Genomic DNA, 21,861 nt, shown 5'->3' with positions numbered 1-21,861 from the left:
TTTAGTAGAGCTCTCGTAAAAAGGTTTATACAGGGCATTTCAGAGCTCTATGAGATATTTGGTACAAAATCAAAATCTATCTAATTCTATCGTGCATTTTACGAACTATAGCTATCTCTGAACCGGGTTTCTCCAAATTTTACGTACTGGTGATTTGGGCTGATATTGACCATTTAGTGCACATTTAACCCGAAATCGGATGAAGATATATATGAGAGCTATATCCAAATCTGAACCGATTTTGATAAAATTTAAAACAGCTATTCCTGTGCTCCATCTAATACCTGGTACCAAATATCACGGTTGTAGAGTGAATATTACGAATGTATGGGACTAAAACTCTAAATCGGATGAAACATATATATGGTTGCTATATCTATATCTGAACCGATTTTCACTAAATTTTATATACTTGCTTCTAGGCTGAATTTGGTCCGATGTACTAAAATTCAGTCCATTTGGACTTATATTGACCATTTGGTGCACAATTAACCCGAAATCGGATGAAGATATATATGGGAGCTATATCCAAATCTGAACCGATTTCGATAAAATTACAAACAGCTATTTGTGGGCTGTATCTTATATCTGGTACCAAATATCATTCTTGTGGAGTGCATATTACGAATGTGAGAGGCTTAAACACCAAATCGGATGAAAGATATATATGGGAGCTATAGCTGTTTCTGAACCGATTTTCTCCAAATTTGTTGTATTTGCTTTAAGGCTAATCTCGGTCACATGTGCCAAAATTCAGGTAATTTGGACTGATAGTGGATATTTGGTGCACATTTAACCCGAAATCGGATGAAGATATATATGGGAGCTATATCTAAATTTGATCCGATTCTCACCAATTTCAATAGGGTTCGTCCTTGTTCCAAAAAAATATTGTTTGGAAAATTTCATCTCAATCGGATAATAAATGCGACCTGCATTTTGTTCACAAGAATACATGGACAGACGGACGGACGGACGGACGGACGGACAGACGGACTGACATGCATAAATCGACTCAGAAAGTGATTCTATGAAGGTTCTCAAAAGTAACTATGGGTCTATCTCGTTTCCTTCTCCATGTTACAAACAAATGCACAAAGACATAATACCCTTACCACTATGTGGTGTAGGGTATAAAAAGCCAGACGTTAGCCTTTTGTGTATTTTAGATTTCGTCTGTAAGATATTTTCAGCGTTTAGGTATAATGGAAATGTTGGTATTTTTTTTACACAAAAGTAGTGATCCATTCTACCCGCTGTCCTAAACTCTAACTTCATGCGAGATTTCGTGTCCTTTGGTTTCTATTTGGGACATTTATAACGGCAGAAAAATAAGGAACATTTTTTGGTCCAATTCAACCCCTAAATATAATACGGACATCTCTCAAAACAATAGGAGATAGACCTACTGAGCCTAACCCTACCCTTTTGAGGATCGGCCGATAATTGCAATTTGCATATAATAACCCCAACCTGTGTTGTAAGGTTAAATTTCCTATATCTAAATATTTTTGTCAACCAAAAACTTGGGATGAATATGGATTTTATGATGAAGCTACCAATCTAGACCAAACTTGGCACCTCGCAATATTTATATCGTATTTATTTAGGTCCGATATGAAATGGACAATATTGGCCCATTCCTTCAGAACCCACTCCTTAAGATTTTGAGTAATCATAACAGTCTGAATTGAATCAGATATTAATTTCACATTTTATGAGCTTCATAGATAATAAAAATTTTTACGCCTTGTGGGGGAGGTACCACAAGTAGTGGACAGATATACTCCATCTTCACATCAGATCTTGTGTTAGTAGAAATAATGGGATGTGTGAAATATGAAGATACCGGATTTTATAATCGTTTTGGTTATTAAAAACTTTGACCCTTTGTCCGATTACATCACATTTATAAGAGTTATAGTTATTCAAAATGTTAACCCTTTGTAAAGACATCCTTAGTGGAGTGCACCGATATTTTCCATTTTCGCACTTGACATAGCATTGATGTGAAAATACAGGCAAAGTTGGAGCAAAATTGGATTATCCTTTCTCTTTCTCTGCAGTAAAATATTTTTTGAAAATTTCGACCTTTTGTGGGGGAGGTATCACTAGGAGTAACCGATATTGCCCATCTTCGAACTCGATCTATGTTTGATAATTAAATTACGATGCACCAAGGTTGTACCAAATTGGATACTCCCTTTGAGAGTTTTCGTGCGCACGAGACAGACAGACGGACTGACGGACATCGCTATATCGACTCCAAATGCCCTGAAACGGATTTGGTCCAAAGAGACCTAGTGTCTAAGCCGGTATTTCGATGAGGGGTCTTTTTGGTCCTTAGTTGTGAATATAGTCAAAAACTCCTCTTAAACGACATTTATTATAAAATTCTAATATAGGTCCTAGAAAAAATTGAAGATCTTTCGATCTATTTTAGAGCATTTTTAAATGAGTTTAAGGATTATATTCCTGAAAATGTTTTAGAATATATCTTAAGGTCTATATTTTTAAATTTTTTCTATGAGCTACACCACTGGGTTTGTTTACGAGAAGTTTTTTGAATTCAAAGGACTATTTTTCTAGAATTGTTTTAGATTGGTTTTATAAGGTTCTGTGGACTATATTCGTGGATCTCTTATAGATTATATTTTTAGCGATTTTAACAACCATATTTTAAAAATAATTTCAAAGGAATATACTTGGGATTTTTAGACAATATTTTGGGGTGGACTTTAAAACCTACATTCCTGGAAAGGTTTAGAATATTTTTAAGGGATACTAAAAATATTTTTGTGGAAAATATCATGGCAATATTATGGGCTTATATGGATTATATATTTGCATATTTGTTTCAGTATATTTTTAAAGGATTGTGGACTTAATTTTGAATACTGTGAAGAATAGTGCAGTTCTGGATTTTTTGTACTATTTTCTTGCAATTCTTAAGTTTAAAAATTTTAACAGGACTCTTTAGTGTTTTCCATTTTTATACCCTCCACCATAGTATGGAGGGTATATTAAGTTTGTCATTCCGTTTGGAACACCTCGAAATATACATTTTAGACCCCACAAAGTATATATATTCTTGATCCGCATAAAATGCTATGTCGATTTAGCAAAGTCCGTCCGTCTGTGGAAATCACTCTAGCTTCCGAAGTAGGTTGATAAAATTTTACTCAAATGTGCATTTTGTCTGCAGGACTTTTGGTATTGAAAATGAGCCATGTAGGAGCCTCTCGCGCCTTCGAATAGCCCACATATAACGGTACCTCCCGATATTGGGTATTTTGATGATTTTAGAGACATTATTTACCGGAACTATTTCAAATTTATTATTTGAAGTTCGTAATGAATACTACAGCCTATGACGGAAAATTGCCTGTGCAGGTCCACGTCTTCGTATAGCCCCCATATTACGGTACCTTCCGATATTCCGTGTTTCGATGATTTTTGCCACAATTTACCACGAATTGGTCTAAAAATTGGTAATTGTGAGTCATAATAGGTTCCAGCTCCGGTGGCGAAACATTGTATATATATGTCCACGTTTATGTATAGTCCCCATACAACGGTACCTCCCGATATTCGGTGTTTTGAAGATTTTTGCAACATTTTTCCACAGATTTGTCTAAAAATTGTTATTTGTAGTTTATAATGTGTTCTAGCTCTTGTGACAGAACATTGAATATTTAGGTCCACGTTTCTGTATAGTCCCCATACAACGGTACCTTCCGATATTCGGTGTTTTGATGATTTTTGCAACATTTTTCCACGGATTTGTCTAAAGATTGTTATTTGTAGTTTATAATGTGTTCTAGCTCTGGTAACAGAACATTGAATATTTAGGTCCACGTTCTCCTATAGCGGACATGTAATGATATCCACCTATATTTGGTATTTTCATAACCATAGTCATATTTACTCACGAAATTTTAAATTCAGATACTATTATATAAAAATATTTTTTTACCCAATGGTGGAGGGCATTAGAAGTTCGGCCGGGCAGAACTTAATGTTTTTTTACTTGTTTAATATTTTGTAGCAATTCTTCGGTTTTAGATTTTTAGCTGGAATACATTCAGTGCTTTTCCATTTTCGGTAAAAACTCTAAAGAATGAAGTCGATTTTGATTTTTTTTTCTTAGAATATTTTTCAAAGACTGTTGTCTTGATTTTTTCTACGATCTAAGGCTGAAGTTGTGGTCATTTTCTAAAAAAAAACCACCATTGTAGTAACTGTATTGCGGTTTTTGGGACATTTTTTTTAACGACCTTAACCTCGATAGTTGTCGATTTTTTAAGAGTCCAAGAGTTACAAGAAATCTGGATATAATTTCTCATGAGAATATTCTCAAACTCCGAAGATTTTATTCATTAACAGTGACTTTCCCGACAAAGAGATAATTTTGAAATATTCCATGCCTGTTGAATGCCACATCAATTTGCCCTTGTTAGCTTTCCGATAGTAAACTAATTTACTTCGCATATTATTATAGCTAATGATGTAAACGAATATGCAACAGATAATCAGTCAAAGTATTCGTGACCTATTGACATGTATGGCATAAAGGATATTCCATGTAATCAACAATGAAAATATTTAATTATAGATAAGAGCGTGATTGTGGCGTGGAAGAGGAGGACGGGCAGAGGTTAAGCCACAATACCCATTTTCAAAATGATAACCAAGGCAATGTGTTATAAATCAAATTATTCAATCATTCATCCAAAACGAAAAAAATCAACATTGGATTACAGCACTACAATAACAATAATTGGCCCATGGCCCCGTGCATAATGTCTTCGATATTCCAGCCTGTCACGGTTCCTTTGAATGTTATGGCCTTTGTTTCCTGTGTCTCGGTGTGTGTGTGTAAGTTTGTGGCCAAAGGACAATGATGCTAACTATGAAATCTTAAAATAACAATGAATGTCATGGTAATGATTATCAACGTTTCAACTACAATGCTATTAAGAGGCAAGATCCAGGGGGTGAGAGGTCAAAATGTATGTCTGTTATTTTAATTAGATTGTATAGCGTAATGAATGAAATTAAATTTGAATTCCTTTGCCAATGAAAGAATGACAATTGTAGTTTTGAAATAACAATGCTCGTTGCACGATATCAAAGTAACGTTAATAATAATTAAGAACTAATTAAATAATTTGTATGCCAGCCAGCGTTGGCATTTAACCCTATGCATGGTGGATGAATAGGGAGGGGAAGGGAAGAATATTACTTGATTTTCCTAAGAAGTGTCAGGGTATTGTGAATAACAAAAAGGAACGCCTCTTAATTTCAAATCTCTACTCCTTGCTGGCCAATGAAGCCTGGAAGCAATCTTTTTGTGGTCTTTGCAATTTACACAGACAACCACCACCACCACTTCTTTTAATTCGAGGAAGTCATGTGAAATAAAAGAAATTTCAAAACATTATTCCACGACTTTCCATTTTCTAAGCCCGGGGAAAGCTCTGCGTTTTAAATTTCATTGATATTGCGATTTCAATGGTATTTGACACTTGTCATGGCATCAGCCACAATTATGAGAATTGCAAATAATTTGTATTTAATGAAGCATTTTGTAGTTAATGAAGTCAACATTAACAAGGGAAATATCATATTTCAAATCGTTTTTTTTTCTTTCGATAATATGAGCCCAAAAAAGAATTAAAGGAATGTGTTTTTACAGCGAAGCGGTGAGGAAGAAGATATAAAAAAACCTGGAAATTTATGAGGGGAGAAGACAAAATTGTTTGGACAGTTGAGATGGAAAAGATGAAATGGGAGAAGAAATCATTGCAGATGGCCAAAGGGACGGAAAATCAACGAGGACGATCAAATAGATTGAAGTGCTCTGTTAAGAAATCGAGGGCTGAGCATTTTTGTAGATGAGCCTGAGGCCATTGAGTTCTTGAAGACGAGCTAAAGGCTCAGGGAGCCTCTATAGACAAGCTGAAAGCTAGAGGAGTCCCTACAGAAAAGCTGAAGGCTTAAGGAATCGCCGTATAAATTTTGAAAGGCCAAAGAATCTCTATAGGAAAGCTGAGGGCTGAGGTAATCTCTATAGACGAGCTGTTGGCCAGGGGGTCTCTATAGTCGATCTGAAGGAACAAAGAGTGTCTATAGACGAGCTGAAGGCTCAGAGAGTCTTTATAGACGAGCTGAAGGCTCAGAGAGTCTTTATAAACGAGCTGAACGACTGGCCAGGGAGTCTCAACAGCAAGCTGAAGGCTCAGGGAGTCTCTATAGACGAGCTGAAGGCTCAGGGAGTCTCTACAGACGAGCTGAAGGCTCAGGGAGTCTCTACAGACGAGCTGAAGGCTCAGGGAGTCTCTACAGACGAGCTGAAGGCTCAGGGAGTCTCTATAGACGAGCTGAAGGCTCAGGGAGTCTCTATAGACGAGTTGACGAATCAGGGAGTCTCTATAGACGAGCTGACGAATCAGGGAGTCTCTATAGACGAGCTGACGAATCAGGGAGTCTCTATAGACGAGCTGACGAATCAGGGAGTCTCTATAGACGAGCTGACGAATCAGGGAGTCTCTATAGACGAGCTGACGAATCAGGGAGTCTCTATAGACGAGATGAAGTCTCAGGGAGTCTCTATAGACGAGATGAAGGCAGGTCAGGCCAGGGAGTCTCTATAGACGAGATGAAGGCAGGTCAGGCCAGGGAGTCTCTATAGACAAGCTGAAGGCCAGTCCAGGGAGTCTATGTAGTCGAGCGTAAGGCCAGCCTCGAAGTCTCTATAAACGAGAGGATTTTCTGTCTTATTGGTCCTTGGAAAAATTCTTTAAAAAATCCACGATTGATGGCATGGCGGTCTTTGCAAAATATCCTTTACAAAAGTCCACCTTTATATCCTTGATAATCGCCCAAAAATATTTATTAAAAAATCCACGTTTGTGGCCCCAATGATCCCTGAAAAATATCCTTCAAAAACAAACTTTGTGACCCCTATTGATCCTTTACAAAAAACTCTCGTTTGAAGGCTTAATAGTCCTTGGAATTTAAGAAAATTCACCGTAGTATCCTTGATAATCTCCGAAAAAAAATATTCATTAAAAATCCACGTTTGTGTCCCCGATGATCCCTGAAATATATCCTTTAAAAATCCAACTTTGTGAACCATATTGATCCTTCAGAAAGGCTTGATGATCCTTGGAAAACATACTTCAATAAATCCACCTTTGTGTCCCTGATGATATTTGAAAAATATTCCTTAAAAATCCACATTTAAAGCATTGATTGTCCTTGAAAAACTTTTTTAAAAAATCTACCTTTGAAGGTCATTGAGAAAAATTCTTTAAAAAAACTATTTTTGAAGGCTCGATGTTCCTTGGAATAAATTCTTCAAAAAATCCTCCTATGTGTCCCAGATGGTCCTTGGAAAATTTCTTTAAAAAATTTAGCGTTGATGGTCCTTGGAAAAAATCTTAAAAAAAATCACATTTCAATCTTTAATTTTCCATGGAAAAATCTTAAAAATCCATATTTGTGTCCTTAATGATCCTTGAAAAATATTCTTTAAAAATCCAACTTTGTGTTCTTATGATCCTTGAATAACATTCTTTAAAAAATCCACATTTGTGTCACTAATGGTCCTAAAAATATTCTTAAAATAAAACTGGCTTTGTGTGTTTGATGATCCTTGAAAAATATTTTTTAAAAAATCAACCTTTGTGTCCTTGATGGTCTTTGAAATAAAAAAACTTTAATAAATCCGTTTTGTGCCCCCATGATCCTTTAAAAAAATCAAGTTTGTGGTCTTAGTGGTTCTTGGAAGAATTATTTAAAAAATCCATTTTGTGCCCCAATGATCCTTGGAAAAATTCTTTAAACAACCCAAAGCAGAAAATCCATTTTGGAAGCCTTGATGGTCCTCGGAAGGAATTTTAGAAAATCCACGTTGGAAGCCTTGATGGTCCTTGGAAGGAATCTTTAGAAAATCCACGTTGGAAGCCTTGATGGTCCTTGGAAGAAATCTTAAAAAAATCCATGTTCGAAGCCTTGATGGTCCTTGGAAGAAATCTTTAGAAAATCCACGTTCGAAGCCTTGATGATACTTGGAAAAAATCTTAAAAAAACGTTTATGGAGCATTGAATGTCCTTGGAAAAACTTCTTTAAAAAATCCACGCTTGTGTTCCCAATGATCCTTGAAAAATATACTTTAAAAATCTTTAAAAAATCCATGTTCGAAGCCTTGGTGGTTCTTGGAAGAAATCTTTAGAAAATCCACGTTCGAAGCCTTGATGATACTTAGAAAAATTTTAAAAAAAACATTTATGGAGCATTGATGGTCCTTGGAAAAACTTCCTTAAAAAATCCACGCTTGTGTTCCAAATGATCCTTGAAAAATATACTTTAAAAATCCAGGTATTTAGCATTAATGATCTTTGAAAATCCACGTGTGAATCCTTGATAGTCCTTGTAAAAATTCGTTAAAAAATACATTTTGTGCCACCAATGATCCTTTAGAAAATTCAGGTTTGTGTCCTTAATGTTACTTGGAAAAAATCTTTAAAAAATCCACGCCTTTGTCCTTAAAGGTCCTTGGAAAAATTCTTTAAAAAATCCAGGCCTTCGGCATTGATGGTCCCCAAAAAAAGTCTTTAAAAGGTCCTTGGAAGAAATCTTTAGAAAATCCACGTTCGAAGCCTTGATGGTTCTTCTTTAAAATATCCTAATTTGAAGTATTAATTTTCCCTGAAGAATCTTCTTTGAAATCCAATATATAGTCCGGGGAAAAATTGCCTAAAAAACTCACGTTTGAAGCCTTTTGCTTCTTGGAAAAAATTCTCCAAAGTAAGGTTTGTAGCCTAAATAGTCCCTGGAAAGATTATTTAAAAAATCCATACTTGAAGCCTTGATTGTCCTTGAAAAAAAATCCTTTAAACAATTCAGTTTAAAGCCTTGATGGTTTAAAAAAATCTTTGAAGACTTTTGGTCCTTGGGAACAATTCTCCAAAAAATAAAGGTTTGAAGTCTAGATGGTCCTTGGAAAAGTTCTTTAGAAAATCCACGTTTAAAGCCTTGAGGGTCTTGAAAAAAATCTTTAAAAAAATTAGTTTGAAGCCTTGGAGGTCCTTGAAAAAAAATCTTTAAAAAAATCCACATTTGAAGACTTGACTGTCCCAAAAAAATATTATTATAAATCCTTTATAAGCCTTGTTCTTTTAAATTCATGACTATAGCTTTGACGATCCTTAAAATATATATTTTTCAAAAAAAAAAAAAAGGCACGCCCCCATCGTCCTAAAAAATATATATAAAAAAATCCACATTTGCAGCCTTAAAGGTCCTTTAAAGAAGTATCTAAAATAATCCAATATCCCTTTTCCCTAAAAATTAACGTCGCCATTTCGTTTTTTTAAAAACAAATGGTATTTCAGAAACATGTACATGCACAGCAAATGAGCCTTCCTGGAAATCAAGCTCACATAATCTTTTTTTTGCGCCAGATTAATGTAATCAGAATCAATATTTTACTCAATTTATTTTTCTAGCTTAGAATATCGTTGTTTATAAACCAATTATTAAGGGTTTGCATGAAACGTATTATTCATCGTCCCTTTTTCCACGAATAAATGCCAACACGACTATTGTTCATCGCTCTCTTTTCACAGCTCACCCCCCATCGCACAAGATTCCCCCAAACGCATGAACCATTTTGACCTAAAATTAAAGTGTATCGTTAAAAAAAAGAACGTTCTGTCGCCATGACGACAATAGCCAATTTGTTTCGGTTGAATTTATTACACTTTTGTTGGTCCCGGCAAAAACAAAAGCAACACAAAGGAGAGCTTGGTGTAAGTTCATTATTTTAAAAATGGAGCAAGTCCATTAAAATCGATTATTAACATTTTTAAACATGACGCATACCTACATACATACACACGGACAGTACACATAACTTCAGATTTTTCATGTTGACCGCAATAAAATTCCAACAATCAACTTTAATTCAGGCATAATTTTTAATGTTGAGCCCGAAATGCGAAGAGCTGTGTAAACATAAAATATAACCTTGTAAATAATTTAATGTTTGTCATAAAATTATTATGAAATTCTTGTTTTCAGTTTATCACAATGTTCAATATTTTGTGTTTTTTTATTATTATTATTTATGCTGTCACCCGAAACCTTAATGTGAGCAGGCCTACAAAATATTTTTGTTTTCATCAACAACGTCTCTCCTCTCTACCAAAACATAGGCCGGAAAAACAAAAACATTACCTACACCACCACAAGCAAGATACATAGCTAAGGAACCCGAAAGGACCGTCATGTGGCCTTGTGCTGTGTTCCATAACTAAGGTTTTAATAGACTTTTCAAGTGTCCAGGAACATTATGACCGACCGGTCATAACACAAAATTCTTCTGTTTTTTTGCTTTCTTTATGGTTAATTTTATTCCTGGCTCCACATTCCAAATTTTTGCACCCTGCCTCCCACAAATACGGGAAATGAAATGGAAAAGGAAGGCAAATTGTTTATGACCCTGAGGAAAATAAACAGAGAAGAGGCAGAAAAAAAAAACGAAAGACAACAAAATAATAAATATGGGTTTATTAATGTGAGAAAACCAATAAATATAATAATAACATGGGGTGTGGTCGTCGGTGGGTTTCTTTTTAAGGAATTAAATATTTTTAGTAGAAAAATTAAACTTATAGTGTTTTAGAGGCAAGTTCTTTAAATAATATTTTTTTAAGAAAGTACAGGGTGTAGTTATTGTTCTATGATAAAAATCATGAAAAATAAGTAAATTAAGGACTATCACAGCTACGCGAGGAAGTTTCAGTTTCCTAAAGGACAAGTCCGCATTGTTGTATATAGGTGTCAGATGATTCTTATATAATAAATTTGAAATTGATAATTCTATTATTGTTAGAGGTATTGGGGTAAAGTTTTGTTTCAATTATAAGTGAAGGATTTCGTTCTTTTTTCCAACACAATCGTTGTGGGTTGGCAAATCCACTGTACATGGATCAACCTCCCATAAATGAGGTTGATATAGAATTCCATATACAATTGAAAATAATAAGAAATTCAAATTCGGGAGATTTTTACTTCAATTCTTATGTTGAAGTGAGTCATAACTCGAAAAAGTTTACAGAAAACTGGTTTGATGCTTCGATGGGAAAATTCATTTCTTGACACTTCTAGAGCGATAGCTCATTAAATACAATAGTGGTTTGGACCATATCCCATCATAATGTTTATGGAGCCTATGTTAGGTAGATTTATGATCTAAATAAAAAAAATTAAAAATAATATTACCAGGTTTTATAATTCCTCAAATCAAACATTGATAAAGCATTCAACATTCCAAATATAAACTTGAAAAAAACGGCATGAAGTAGAATATGAGCGGACACTTGACTAAAAAATGAAGTTATTAATTTGAAATACAATACAAAAAACTCGGAGATATGCAAACTTAAAGGACTTAACATTAAATATTTTGACATCAAAATAAAAAAAAATAAAAATAGGTCCGCAATATGCCAAGGTAACGAGGAGAATGCACCTCGCCTTAGTGCCTAGAGCGGTACAATAACAAATTTCGGGTTCTCTACTCCCTCTACTCCAAGAAAACAAAAATGTACAGGGTGAGATAAAAAAACTGCAACCAACTTCAGACTACTGTCATTTCTAAGCCACTCGTCCGACAGCTGTAATAATTATTCCAGTGACAGCTCATCATTACTGTTTACAAGCGAACAAAGGCATTTTGGTGAGAAATTTGCAGAAAAAACTTATTCGTGATGGAATTTAAGCGTGATATATTTGGCCGGAAAACCAGAAGTGGCTACCATTTGAACACTCCAGCAATTAAAAGTGAAAAAATCTTTTGTGTCTCGTACCATCGCTCGTTACCGTGATACCTGTAGTGTAGCCCGACGTCAAGGAAGTGGACGGAAGAAACCTGCAACATCAGCAGAAATGGTTCGAAAAGTAAAGAAGTGACTTGATCGAAACACGCGTCGCAGTGGCCGAAAAATGGCTCGGGAGCTGAACATATCGCAATATTCCATTCGACAAATATTGAAAAATGAGCTCGGGGTAAAGCCATTGAAATTCAAAAAAGTGCAAGAACTTAGACCCCAACAGAAAGAAAATAGACTCAAAAGAGCTAAAGAGTAGCTTCGCTTGGCGGAAAGTGTTAAACTACCGAATTCGGTTTTCTCCGATGAGAAAACATTCGTTGTCCAGCAGTTTGTAAACAAACAAAAAAATGATCGTGTTTACTTGCCAAAGAGGTCAGCTGAAAATGTGTACCTACGGTTGGCCACCGGAACTCAAGCGCCGGCCATGGTGATGGTGTGGGCCGCCATAAAAGCAGATGGTCGCTCTCTACTCGTTTTAATCAACAGTGGCATCCGAATAAATGCCGAATATTATCGCGAAAATATTCTGGAGGGTGTATAAAATTCTTGGACACGCAAACATTTTGACCGCAGACCTTGGACATTCCAACAGGAAGCGTCACCCATGAATGGTTACAGAATGAGCTTCCTCGCTTCATTTCCAGCGCACAGTGGCCACCAAAATCTCCGGATACCAATCCGTTGCACTATTGTGTCTGGATTATTTTGAAAAGCAAGGTTGGCACTAAAAATACCAAAGTGTCGATCACCTCAAGCAAGCGCTTGGCGCCGGGAATGGGCCAAAATACCGCAGAGCAACATTCGGACAGCGTGTGACAATTTCATTGGCCGTTTGAAGGCCATAATTCGTGCCAAAGGTGACCAATTCGGACAAATATAAACTTATACTAAAATTTGATGCCATTTTCGGCATTTTTTGCTTTCATTCAATAAAATTAAAAAAAAAATCTAAAAATATTGGATTTTGACTTTGTTGCATTTTTTCATATTTCACCCTGTTTTAATGGTCTTTAAAAAATATTCTTTAGAAAAACTCAACATTTTTGTTCATACTTGAATAAAATTTTTTATAAATTTTAGTTTTTTGATAATTCTTGAAAAAATATTCTACAAAAATCCACGATTAGGAAGCGTCACCCATGGTCCTTGAAAAGTGTTATTTAAAAATCAACGTTTCTTGATGGAGCTTCAAGAAATATTTTTTTAAAAGTTCACATTTATTGATGGTACTTAAACAAATTATTTTTTAATTTTATTTTTTATATTTTTACATTGTCAGTTTGAAGGCAGTAATTCGTGCCAAAGGTGACCAATTGGAACAAATCTAAACTTATTCTAAAATTTGATGCTATTTCCTACCTTTTTTGCTTTCATTCAATTAAATTTAAAAGATGTTGCAAATTATGGCTTTCGACCTTGTTGCAGTTGATTTATCTCACCTTATATAATAAGGGAAATATCCACGGCAAAAACCGAAGGTAACATTTTTGCCGGACTATATGGCATTATTTCAAATAATCAACCAAAATGTGTTGGGACCTAAGGAGGCTTTCCAACATATTATTGTGTTGTAGGGTATCACATGGTCGGCCTCGTACGGCTATAGCCTTTACTTACTTGTTTTTGTCAAATGCATGTACATTTAATAATATTTTGTATGTCCTTCAACATAGGGTATTACATACAGGTCGCAATCGTCCGATCCTCACGAAATGTTTCATGGGGTTTGGGTTAGGACCAAAACAGAATCTTATTGATTTTGAAAATATTCGAAATATATTTAGGGGTTGAAAAGGACCAAAAGCCTGATTTTGGTGTCATTCTACAGGTCCCAAGACCAATCGGATCGGAATTTCGCCTAATGTTAATATTTGAAACAGGGCAGGAGCCTTGAATTTTGAATGACGTTTGGTTTTAGCTGCTTAAATAGATCACAACTTTTTGTGTGAACATTTTTGGAATGCCTATCGACATGACAGAGGGCGAAACTACATTGCCAATGTTACCGTAAAAAAAACAAAGGTAACATTTTTACAGGGTTGTAGGATATTAATTCAAAAAATCGGCCAAAATAGGTTTGGACCTAATGGGCTTGCATTTTTCAAAGAATCAAATTTTTAAAGATAACAAGCTATGACAGTTGTTTTTTTTTTTTAAGAATTTTTCATGGGCCATTGGTGCTATTATCATGAACTTTTTGAAGAATTTTGTTTTATATGGGCAATCAGAGATACAATTCGGAATGTTTTAAAAAAACATTTTTTTTGGTAAAATATAGTCGTTAAGTTTTTATCAATATTTTTAATTTTTAGCTATAATCGTAGGGGTCAGAGAACAGTTTTCAAGACTCTAGTAGAGCAATAATTGTTTGAGTTTCAGATAAAATATTTTGATGTCATAGCATCCTTGATTATCGCTTCAAACTTTTCCTAAAAATCAAGGATTATAGCCTATATTGCCGTTGAAAAGTTTTGAAAAATTCAAGTTTGTGGCCTTTATGGTAATTAAAAATAATTTTTTTAATCCACGTCTACAGCCTTGATGGAAATTGAAGAGATATTTCTTCCATAAAATAACAATTGTGGTTTTCGATTTAAATATTTTTGGATTTATAAGAGCTATAAGTGTTATTTTTTATATAATTCGTTTTTTTCTTCGATTAATAGAAAGCTAGTAACGATTATTGCTTAATTTTTTGAAAGTTATAATCGTGGTTCATATTGTTTGCATATTTTATTAAAACCTCCTTTCCCTTTTTATGGCCTACCAAACCCCCACTCATATTAAATCCCTATCATCAAACTATCATTACATCAACCAATTTACACATTCTAGAATGTTACGCGTCAATGTCATTCCTCAACTATTATATTCTGGTATTTTTGTGGCCAATTAAAATACAATTAAAGCGGCTATGAATACAAAACTCACGCACCTGCTAATTTGTGACATTTTATTAGTCCTAGTTTTTTATTTGTTTCCCTTTTGGCTTGCTAGCTTGTTTTCCTACAACCACACGGCACCACACCACACCAGGTGATACCTCATGGCGTATGACAAATGAAATGACATTATCCAGCAAAACATCAAGTCATAGTGTTTTTCATAATTAATGATTTTTGTTGTTTTTATTGTGGTAGTAGTAGTAGTAGTAGTAGTTGTTGTTGTTGTTTGTGGCTTATTGTTAAAAGTCGTATCGTGATTGTGTTGTGGGGCGTTTACGCCAAAAAATTTCGACACCTCTTGATTTTCGCCTCGCCCACCCCTCATAGTTTCCTGTAATCGTCGATGGCGAGGAATACGTAACAAAACAAAAATGTAATAATAAATGGAAATGTAAACAAGAATTTGGAAGGAGACGAGGAGAAGCAGAAGGAAAATAACAACATTCATAACTACAATTAAATAAAAATTAATGGTTTGATATTAAAAAATAATTATGACAAATATAAAACAAATACCCACACACAGAGCACACAAACACCATGCAATGTTTTTCTTTTCGCCGTCTTTTCGGTACGTGCGTCAATATAGAGGAGAATTAACTAAGAATGGAGAGGTGGTAGCGGTGGTTTGCCTCTGCTCGAATTTTCTCTGTGTTGAAATAATAATTTCCACTGTTATCCCTGCCAAGAATAACACAAACAACAACTGAAATAATAACAAATGTAAACAAGTCGTAGTGCAAAGAAATAATGTTTTGGGGAAAACCGACAATCCAAACAAAAATATTTCTTAAAATTTTCGAATGGGAAATGGTTTAACAAACAACTAACCAAAAATTGCCAAACGAAGGAAGCATACGCGTAAATTAAAGTGGGGGAGGGGTGCAGAGGGGAAACCTTGGGTTTAGTAATGACTACATGACTTGTAACAAGGAAAATGTGGTTGAAAGGTAGGTATGTGGCTTTGATATGAATGAAATGTTAAAGTTTGGTATTTTTAAACCCATGGCATTTGGAAATGTTACATTTTATTCGGAAAATAGGAAACTTGAAAAAAAAAAAAAACATTTAATAAGAACCCTAATTCAATTTTTTTTTGAAAAACATGGAAATGAACAATTTTCCCAGAGGTGGATTTATAAAGTCTGAAGAGATGTTTAAAGTTTGCAATGGGTCTTTCGGGGTTTGTCAATATAGACCCATGTTTGAAATTTGTTATTTGAAGTTCGAATGAACACATGCATTCACTGAATATAGTGCTCTGATATTTCGTATTTTAATGGTTTGTGGATTTTTTAAATGAATAGTCTTAGACTTGGTATTTTTTTGTTCCTATTCTTAATTTCTTTTTAGGAATTGACGGAGCTGTTGTCTTAAAATAATAAACATAAATTTTTATAAACTATAATCTCGGATCGAGGTTTGTTCAAACTGAAGCCCCTAATGTAAAGCACAGCTAATCAGATACCCGAACTATTGAATAGGCGAGCTCAGAGATCCCCGTCTCAGAGTACTTACCGCTCAGAGTAGATATCTTTTGAAGAAAGTAGATATCTTATGAAGAGTTGCATGGCTGGATATTACTAAAGTATAGCTGGTGTCAGTGGCTTCTGCTGCATGTAAGCTGGCCTCAGACGCTGATGCTGTAAGCGTCAATACTACTGTAGAATAACTGGCATCATATACCAGTAGAACACTCTGCGTATGAGTGATGCGAAATATATGAAATCACTCATACGTCTATGATCTGGTGTACTGGTAGAAATGCTGGCCATAGAGGGCTATGCTGTGAAGATGAGCTGTCCTCAAATGTTATTACGAAAGAGTAGTTGGTCCGAAGGTCCCGTACTGTTGAGGGCAAATGTTTCAGACTTTTCTGCTGGTAAATTGCTTGACCTTTTGCTGATCAAAAAACTAAGTAACACGATGGCTTAAGAGCGCCGAAATATTTTTTTTTGTTTCCGTCCGCCTGTCCATGATAATTTTTAATTACTCTACCGGTCACAATTATCGTCATATCCACATGAAATTCTGCATGGAGTTAAAGTTAGAGCCGCGGGAGAAGACTTTGCTTCCGGAAAAATCGCAAGATATGAAGGAGTTGAGAAGGACGACGAAAAGCAGGGTCCATTTCGTATGATAAATAGGACTACCACAAACAGGCGTGTCAGGATTGACCTACACGATCCAGAGAGGAAGTCCAACGCCATAAGTGAGAGAGCCCCTAGATCAAGAAGCCTATACGGCAGGTCTGACTAACATCCTCGGATCTTCGGAGCCGCACCCATTCCACTGCAGTTGAAGAACTGAACAGCTGCCTATACAGATCAGTGTAGTTTTGGCACCGGATTAGGAGAAATCGAACCACTCATCTATAGCTAATACAATAACAAGAACAAGTCTTGTGTTGATACCCTCAGAGACCACATCGTTCATCGGCCTCAGAGGCCACTATAGTATGGTCTTTAGCCTCAAAGACGACAATTGAACAGAAGCTGAACACAGGGCCACCGCGGGGGACTAGCTGGTACCACTTTTATATGGGCAGAGGCCATTTCTATAATCTAGCAAGTCCCTGATAAGCGGTTTCTGTCTTATTACCCACCAGTTGGTGGTCCAGGTGTAGGTGGTCAAACTAGATTCGCTTTTCTTAAATACTACACTGTAGAGTATCTGGCCTCAGAATACCCATCTATAAAGTATTCGACTACAAAGGTAACATATATAAATATTTGGTCTTAGAGGCCAGTATTGTGCAGTATTTAGCCCCAAAGACCACCTTGTTGACCATAGAATCAAGGCGGTGAAGTATCTGGTACCAAAGGACACTGTAGCTTGACTCAAAGATCCCTGGTGTGGGGTTTCGTCCTTTTATCCCTCCTTTCCTCAAATACCACAGCTGTAGAGTATCTGACCTAAGATGCCCCATCTATGAAGAGTACGGCTTCAAAAGCCTTATCTTCTAAGTATCTGGTCTCAGAGGCGACTGCTTTAAAATAGATAGGCTCAGAGGCCCCTACTGGAAAGCAGCTGAGCAACGAGGCAATATTATCGTGCATATGCCCCACAGCGCCCACTGGAGTGATAACCGAATGATATATCAGCCTCAGATATTACTCCTACAGAGTAGCTGCTATTGGAGGTAATTTTTAGACATTATTCTGCCTTAGAGTCTATCACATTTTTAAAATTTACTGCTGAGATTCTGGTCACATATTGCCATTCTGTAGACTAATGGCTTTCGAGCCGTGTATTAGAGAGTAACTGAATTCAGAGAAGTCTCAGCTAAAGAGATTGGTTTCATAGGCATCTACTTTATTAGTCTGACATGTGGTATAGAGTAGCTGGCTTTTGAGTATTGTGAACAAAATGCAAGTCGCATTTTTTATCCGATGGAGATAAAATATTTCCAAATAATATTTCTTTTGCCCAAGGACGAACACTATGGGGATGGATGATAATCGGATCAGATTTAGATATAGCTCCCATATATCTTCAACTGATTCCAGGTTAATTGTGCACCAAATGGCTAATATTTTGCCCGCATATATAACCTCAACCGATTCCAGATTAATTGTGCATCAAATGGCTAATATAAGTCCAAATGACCTGTATTTTGATAATTCCCACCGAATTCAGTATAAAAGCAAGTACATGAATTTTGGAGAAATTCGGATATAGATATAGCTCCCATATATATGCTTCATCCGATTTGGTGTTTGAGTCTCTCAAATTCGTAATATGCATTCGGCAACAATGATATTTGGTACCAGATATCTTCTATTCTTCGGAAATACCTCCGCCAAATTTTATCAAAATCGGTTCAGATTTGAATATAGGTCCCACATATCTTTTTTTATTTCCTGAAAATTTAAAATTTTTTGGAAACTAAAAATATTTTGTTACAATCAAACCCACAATGGGTTAAATAAAGCAAAGCCTTGGTTGGCCTACAATTACTCAAAACTGAAAGTAAAATTTATGACATAAATTTAAAAATGTATGAAAAGAACAAAAAGAAACTGAAAATGAGTACAAAAAACAAACAACAACAAGAATATTTTCAAATAACAAAAGAACCAAAAATAATAACAACAACTAAATGGCAACACTTACCCGACATGGCAGATATGCGTGTGTACCAATTTGTGCCGTTACATTTGTCGTGGCATAACCATCCAAATATGGTTCCACAAATGCTGATGTCGATGCTGCTGACACAAATGTTTCTAATGACGGCGCCTCCGCCTGTACCAAAGATGCCAACGCCGATGAGGCGGCGGATGGTGTGAATGCCGCAACCGAGGCTGGGGACAATAATGATGACGACGACAATGACGAGAGTGACGACGTTAACGAGGACGCTGAGGGTGACGACGATGAAGACAACGACAAAGAGGACGACAACGAAGAAGAAGAAGAAGATGCTAATTTACTATTACTATTAATGCTTATGCTACCACCATTACCAACGCCACCACTACCACCACTGCTGCTGCTGATAATAAAATTGTTGCTACTACTGCTTTCACTGGTGCTGCCATAGCCATTTCCGCTTTCACCACCACCACCACTACCGCCGCCACCACTATTACTTGGATACTCTTGTGGCGCTGAGGCTATAACAAATTTTCTGATGACATCGGCTTGACTTGTGGCTGCAGAGGTTATGAATTGTTCGCAATAAGAACAAAAAGTACCAATGGCATAGATTTATTCAGAACAAGGCATTGATGTCAATGATGGTTGTTTCGTGGTCGGCAAAAAGAAGAACGTGTAGCGAAGTCCAGCCAAATTACATTTGTGAAGATACCGAAAATGAGAGAGAGAAAAAGGGAAAATATGGAAAAATTTATTAACTATCTTGTTTAATTATGAAATATATTTTTTTATTATTAAATTTTTTGCTTCAATGGAATAAAAAATTTAACTATGTTGTTGATATTGGATGTAAAACTAGGATGTAAAATGGGCTAGGTGTTTCTTGGGCAAATTCTGGCCCTATAGATATAGTAGCCTGCTATATAGGGTGAGAAAAAAACACTGCAACAAAGTCAAACGCCATAATTTGTACATTTTTATACCCTCCACCATACTATGGAGGGTATATTAACTTTGTCATTCCATTTGTAACTCCTCGAAATACTCATGTCTGACCCAACAAAGTGTATATATTCTTGATCAGCGTAAAATTCTAAATCGATTTAGCTATGTCCGTTTGTCCGTCTGTTGTAATCGCGCAATCTTTCGAACGAATTGAGATAGAAGGCTAAAATTTTGCACACGTTTTTATTTTTCCAGTAGGCAGGTTAAGTTCGTAAATGGGCCATGTAGGTCCACGTTTTCATATAGCCCCCATATATAAGTACCTCCTGATATTCGGTATTTTGATGATTTTAGCGAATTTATTCAACAGAATTGTTTCAACTTTGGTATTTGAAGTCAGCTTATGACAGAAAATTATCTGTGCAGGATCACGTATTCGTATAGCCCCCATATAACCGTACCTCCCGATATTCGGTATTTTGATGATTTTAGCGACATTATTCACCGGAATTGTTTCAAATTTGGTATTTGAAATTCGTAATGGATACTAGAGCCTATGACAAAAAAATTGTCTGTGCTGGTCCACGTCTTCGTATAGCCTCATATAACGGTACCTCCAAAATTCTGTATTTTGATGATTTTAGCGTCATTATTTAACGGAATTGTTTCAAATTACGTATTTAGAGTTCGTAATGGAAACTACAGTCTGTGACAGAAAATTGTCTATGCAGGTACAGGTCTTCGTATAGGCTCCATATATCAGTACCTCCCTATACTCGGTAGGTACAAAACCCACCGAATTTTTTTAAGATGTCGTATTTGAAGTTCGTTATGGATGCTATAGCCTGTGACAGAAAATTGTCTATGCTGGTCCAGGTCTTCGCAAAGCTCCGATATAACCGTACATCCCCATATACGATATTTTGATGATTTTAGCTACATTATAAACCATTTATTTCAAGTTTCGAATTTCAATATGGTAATGGCTTATCACAAACAAGGCCTATGTAGGTCCATGTCGTATCGAATGAAAACAACTAATATCGGAAATTGCATCAAATTTTAGAATAATTTAAGATTTGTCCGAATTGGTCCCCTTTAGCATGAGCTATGGATTTCAAACGGCCAATGGAACCGTCACACGCTGCCCGAATGTTGCTCTGCGTTATTTTGGCCCTTCCCAGGCGAAGACCTTGCTTGAGGTGAGGTGTCAGCCTTGCTTTACAAAATACTCCAGTCCAACGGATTGGTATCCGGAGATTTTGGGGGCAATTGTTTTCTTAGAAAAGAAGCGAGGAACCTCATTTTGTAACCATTCTTGGGTGGCATGTGCTGAGTGTGATAGTGCTGATTCCTGTTGTAATGTCCAAGGTCTGCGGCCAAAATGGCTTTAATACAACCTCCATAATATTTTTAACGATTGTTGATTAATACGGCTGTTATTGTGGCCCACACCATCACCATGGCCGGCGCTTGAGTTCTTGTGGCCAATCGAAGGTACACATTTTCAGCTGACCGCTTTGGCAAGCAAACTGCTGGACAACGAATGTTTTCTCATCAGAGAAAACAAAATTCGGCAGTTCACCACTTTCGGCCAAGCGAAGCAACTCTTAAGCTCTTTTGAGTCTATTTTCTTTTTGTTGCAGTGTAAGTTCTTGCACTTTTTGGAATTTCAATGGTCTCATTTTTAAATATTTGCCGAATGGAATATTGCGATAAGTTCAGCTCACGAGACATTTTTCGGCCACTGCGACGCGGGTTTCGATAAAATTGCTTCTTTAGCTCACATATAACGATACCATCGGAAATTATGCATTTTGACGAGTTAAGCCACATTTCCTGATAGATTTGTGTGAAATTTATTATTTGTACTACAAAATGAGTTCTACAATCGGCGTCGAAACATTGTCTATATTGCTCTCAGTTATCCTAGTCACATTTACCCACGAAATTATATAAAATGTTG

The 21,861-nt window shown here is 36.0% G+C and overlaps 1 protein-coding gene across 1 annotated transcript in view; it reads right to left on the bottom strand.

Moving 5' to 3' along the window:
• Positions 1-21,861, bottom strand: part of LOC101894428 (hemicentin-2) — a 211,386-nt gene that overhangs the window by 79,200 nt on the left and 110,325 nt on the right. Inside the window, exon 2 of the mRNA XM_059118334.1 lies at positions 18,966-19,507. Within this exon, the coding sequence (XP_058974317.1) occupies positions 18,966-19,507 (542 nt within the window). The remainder of the gene's footprint in view (positions 1-18,965; positions 19,508-21,861) is intronic.

This window comes from Musca domestica, unplaced genomic scaffold (assembly GCF_030504385.1).
Source record: "Musca domestica strain aabys unplaced genomic scaffold, Musca_domestica.polishedcontigs.V.1.1 12, whole genome shotgun sequence".
NCBI lineage: Eukaryota > Metazoa > Arthropoda > Insecta > Diptera > Muscidae > Musca > Musca domestica.
The sequence above is the reverse complement of the archived record's forward strand: the minus strand, read 5'-3'. Positions and strand labels throughout refer to the sequence as shown.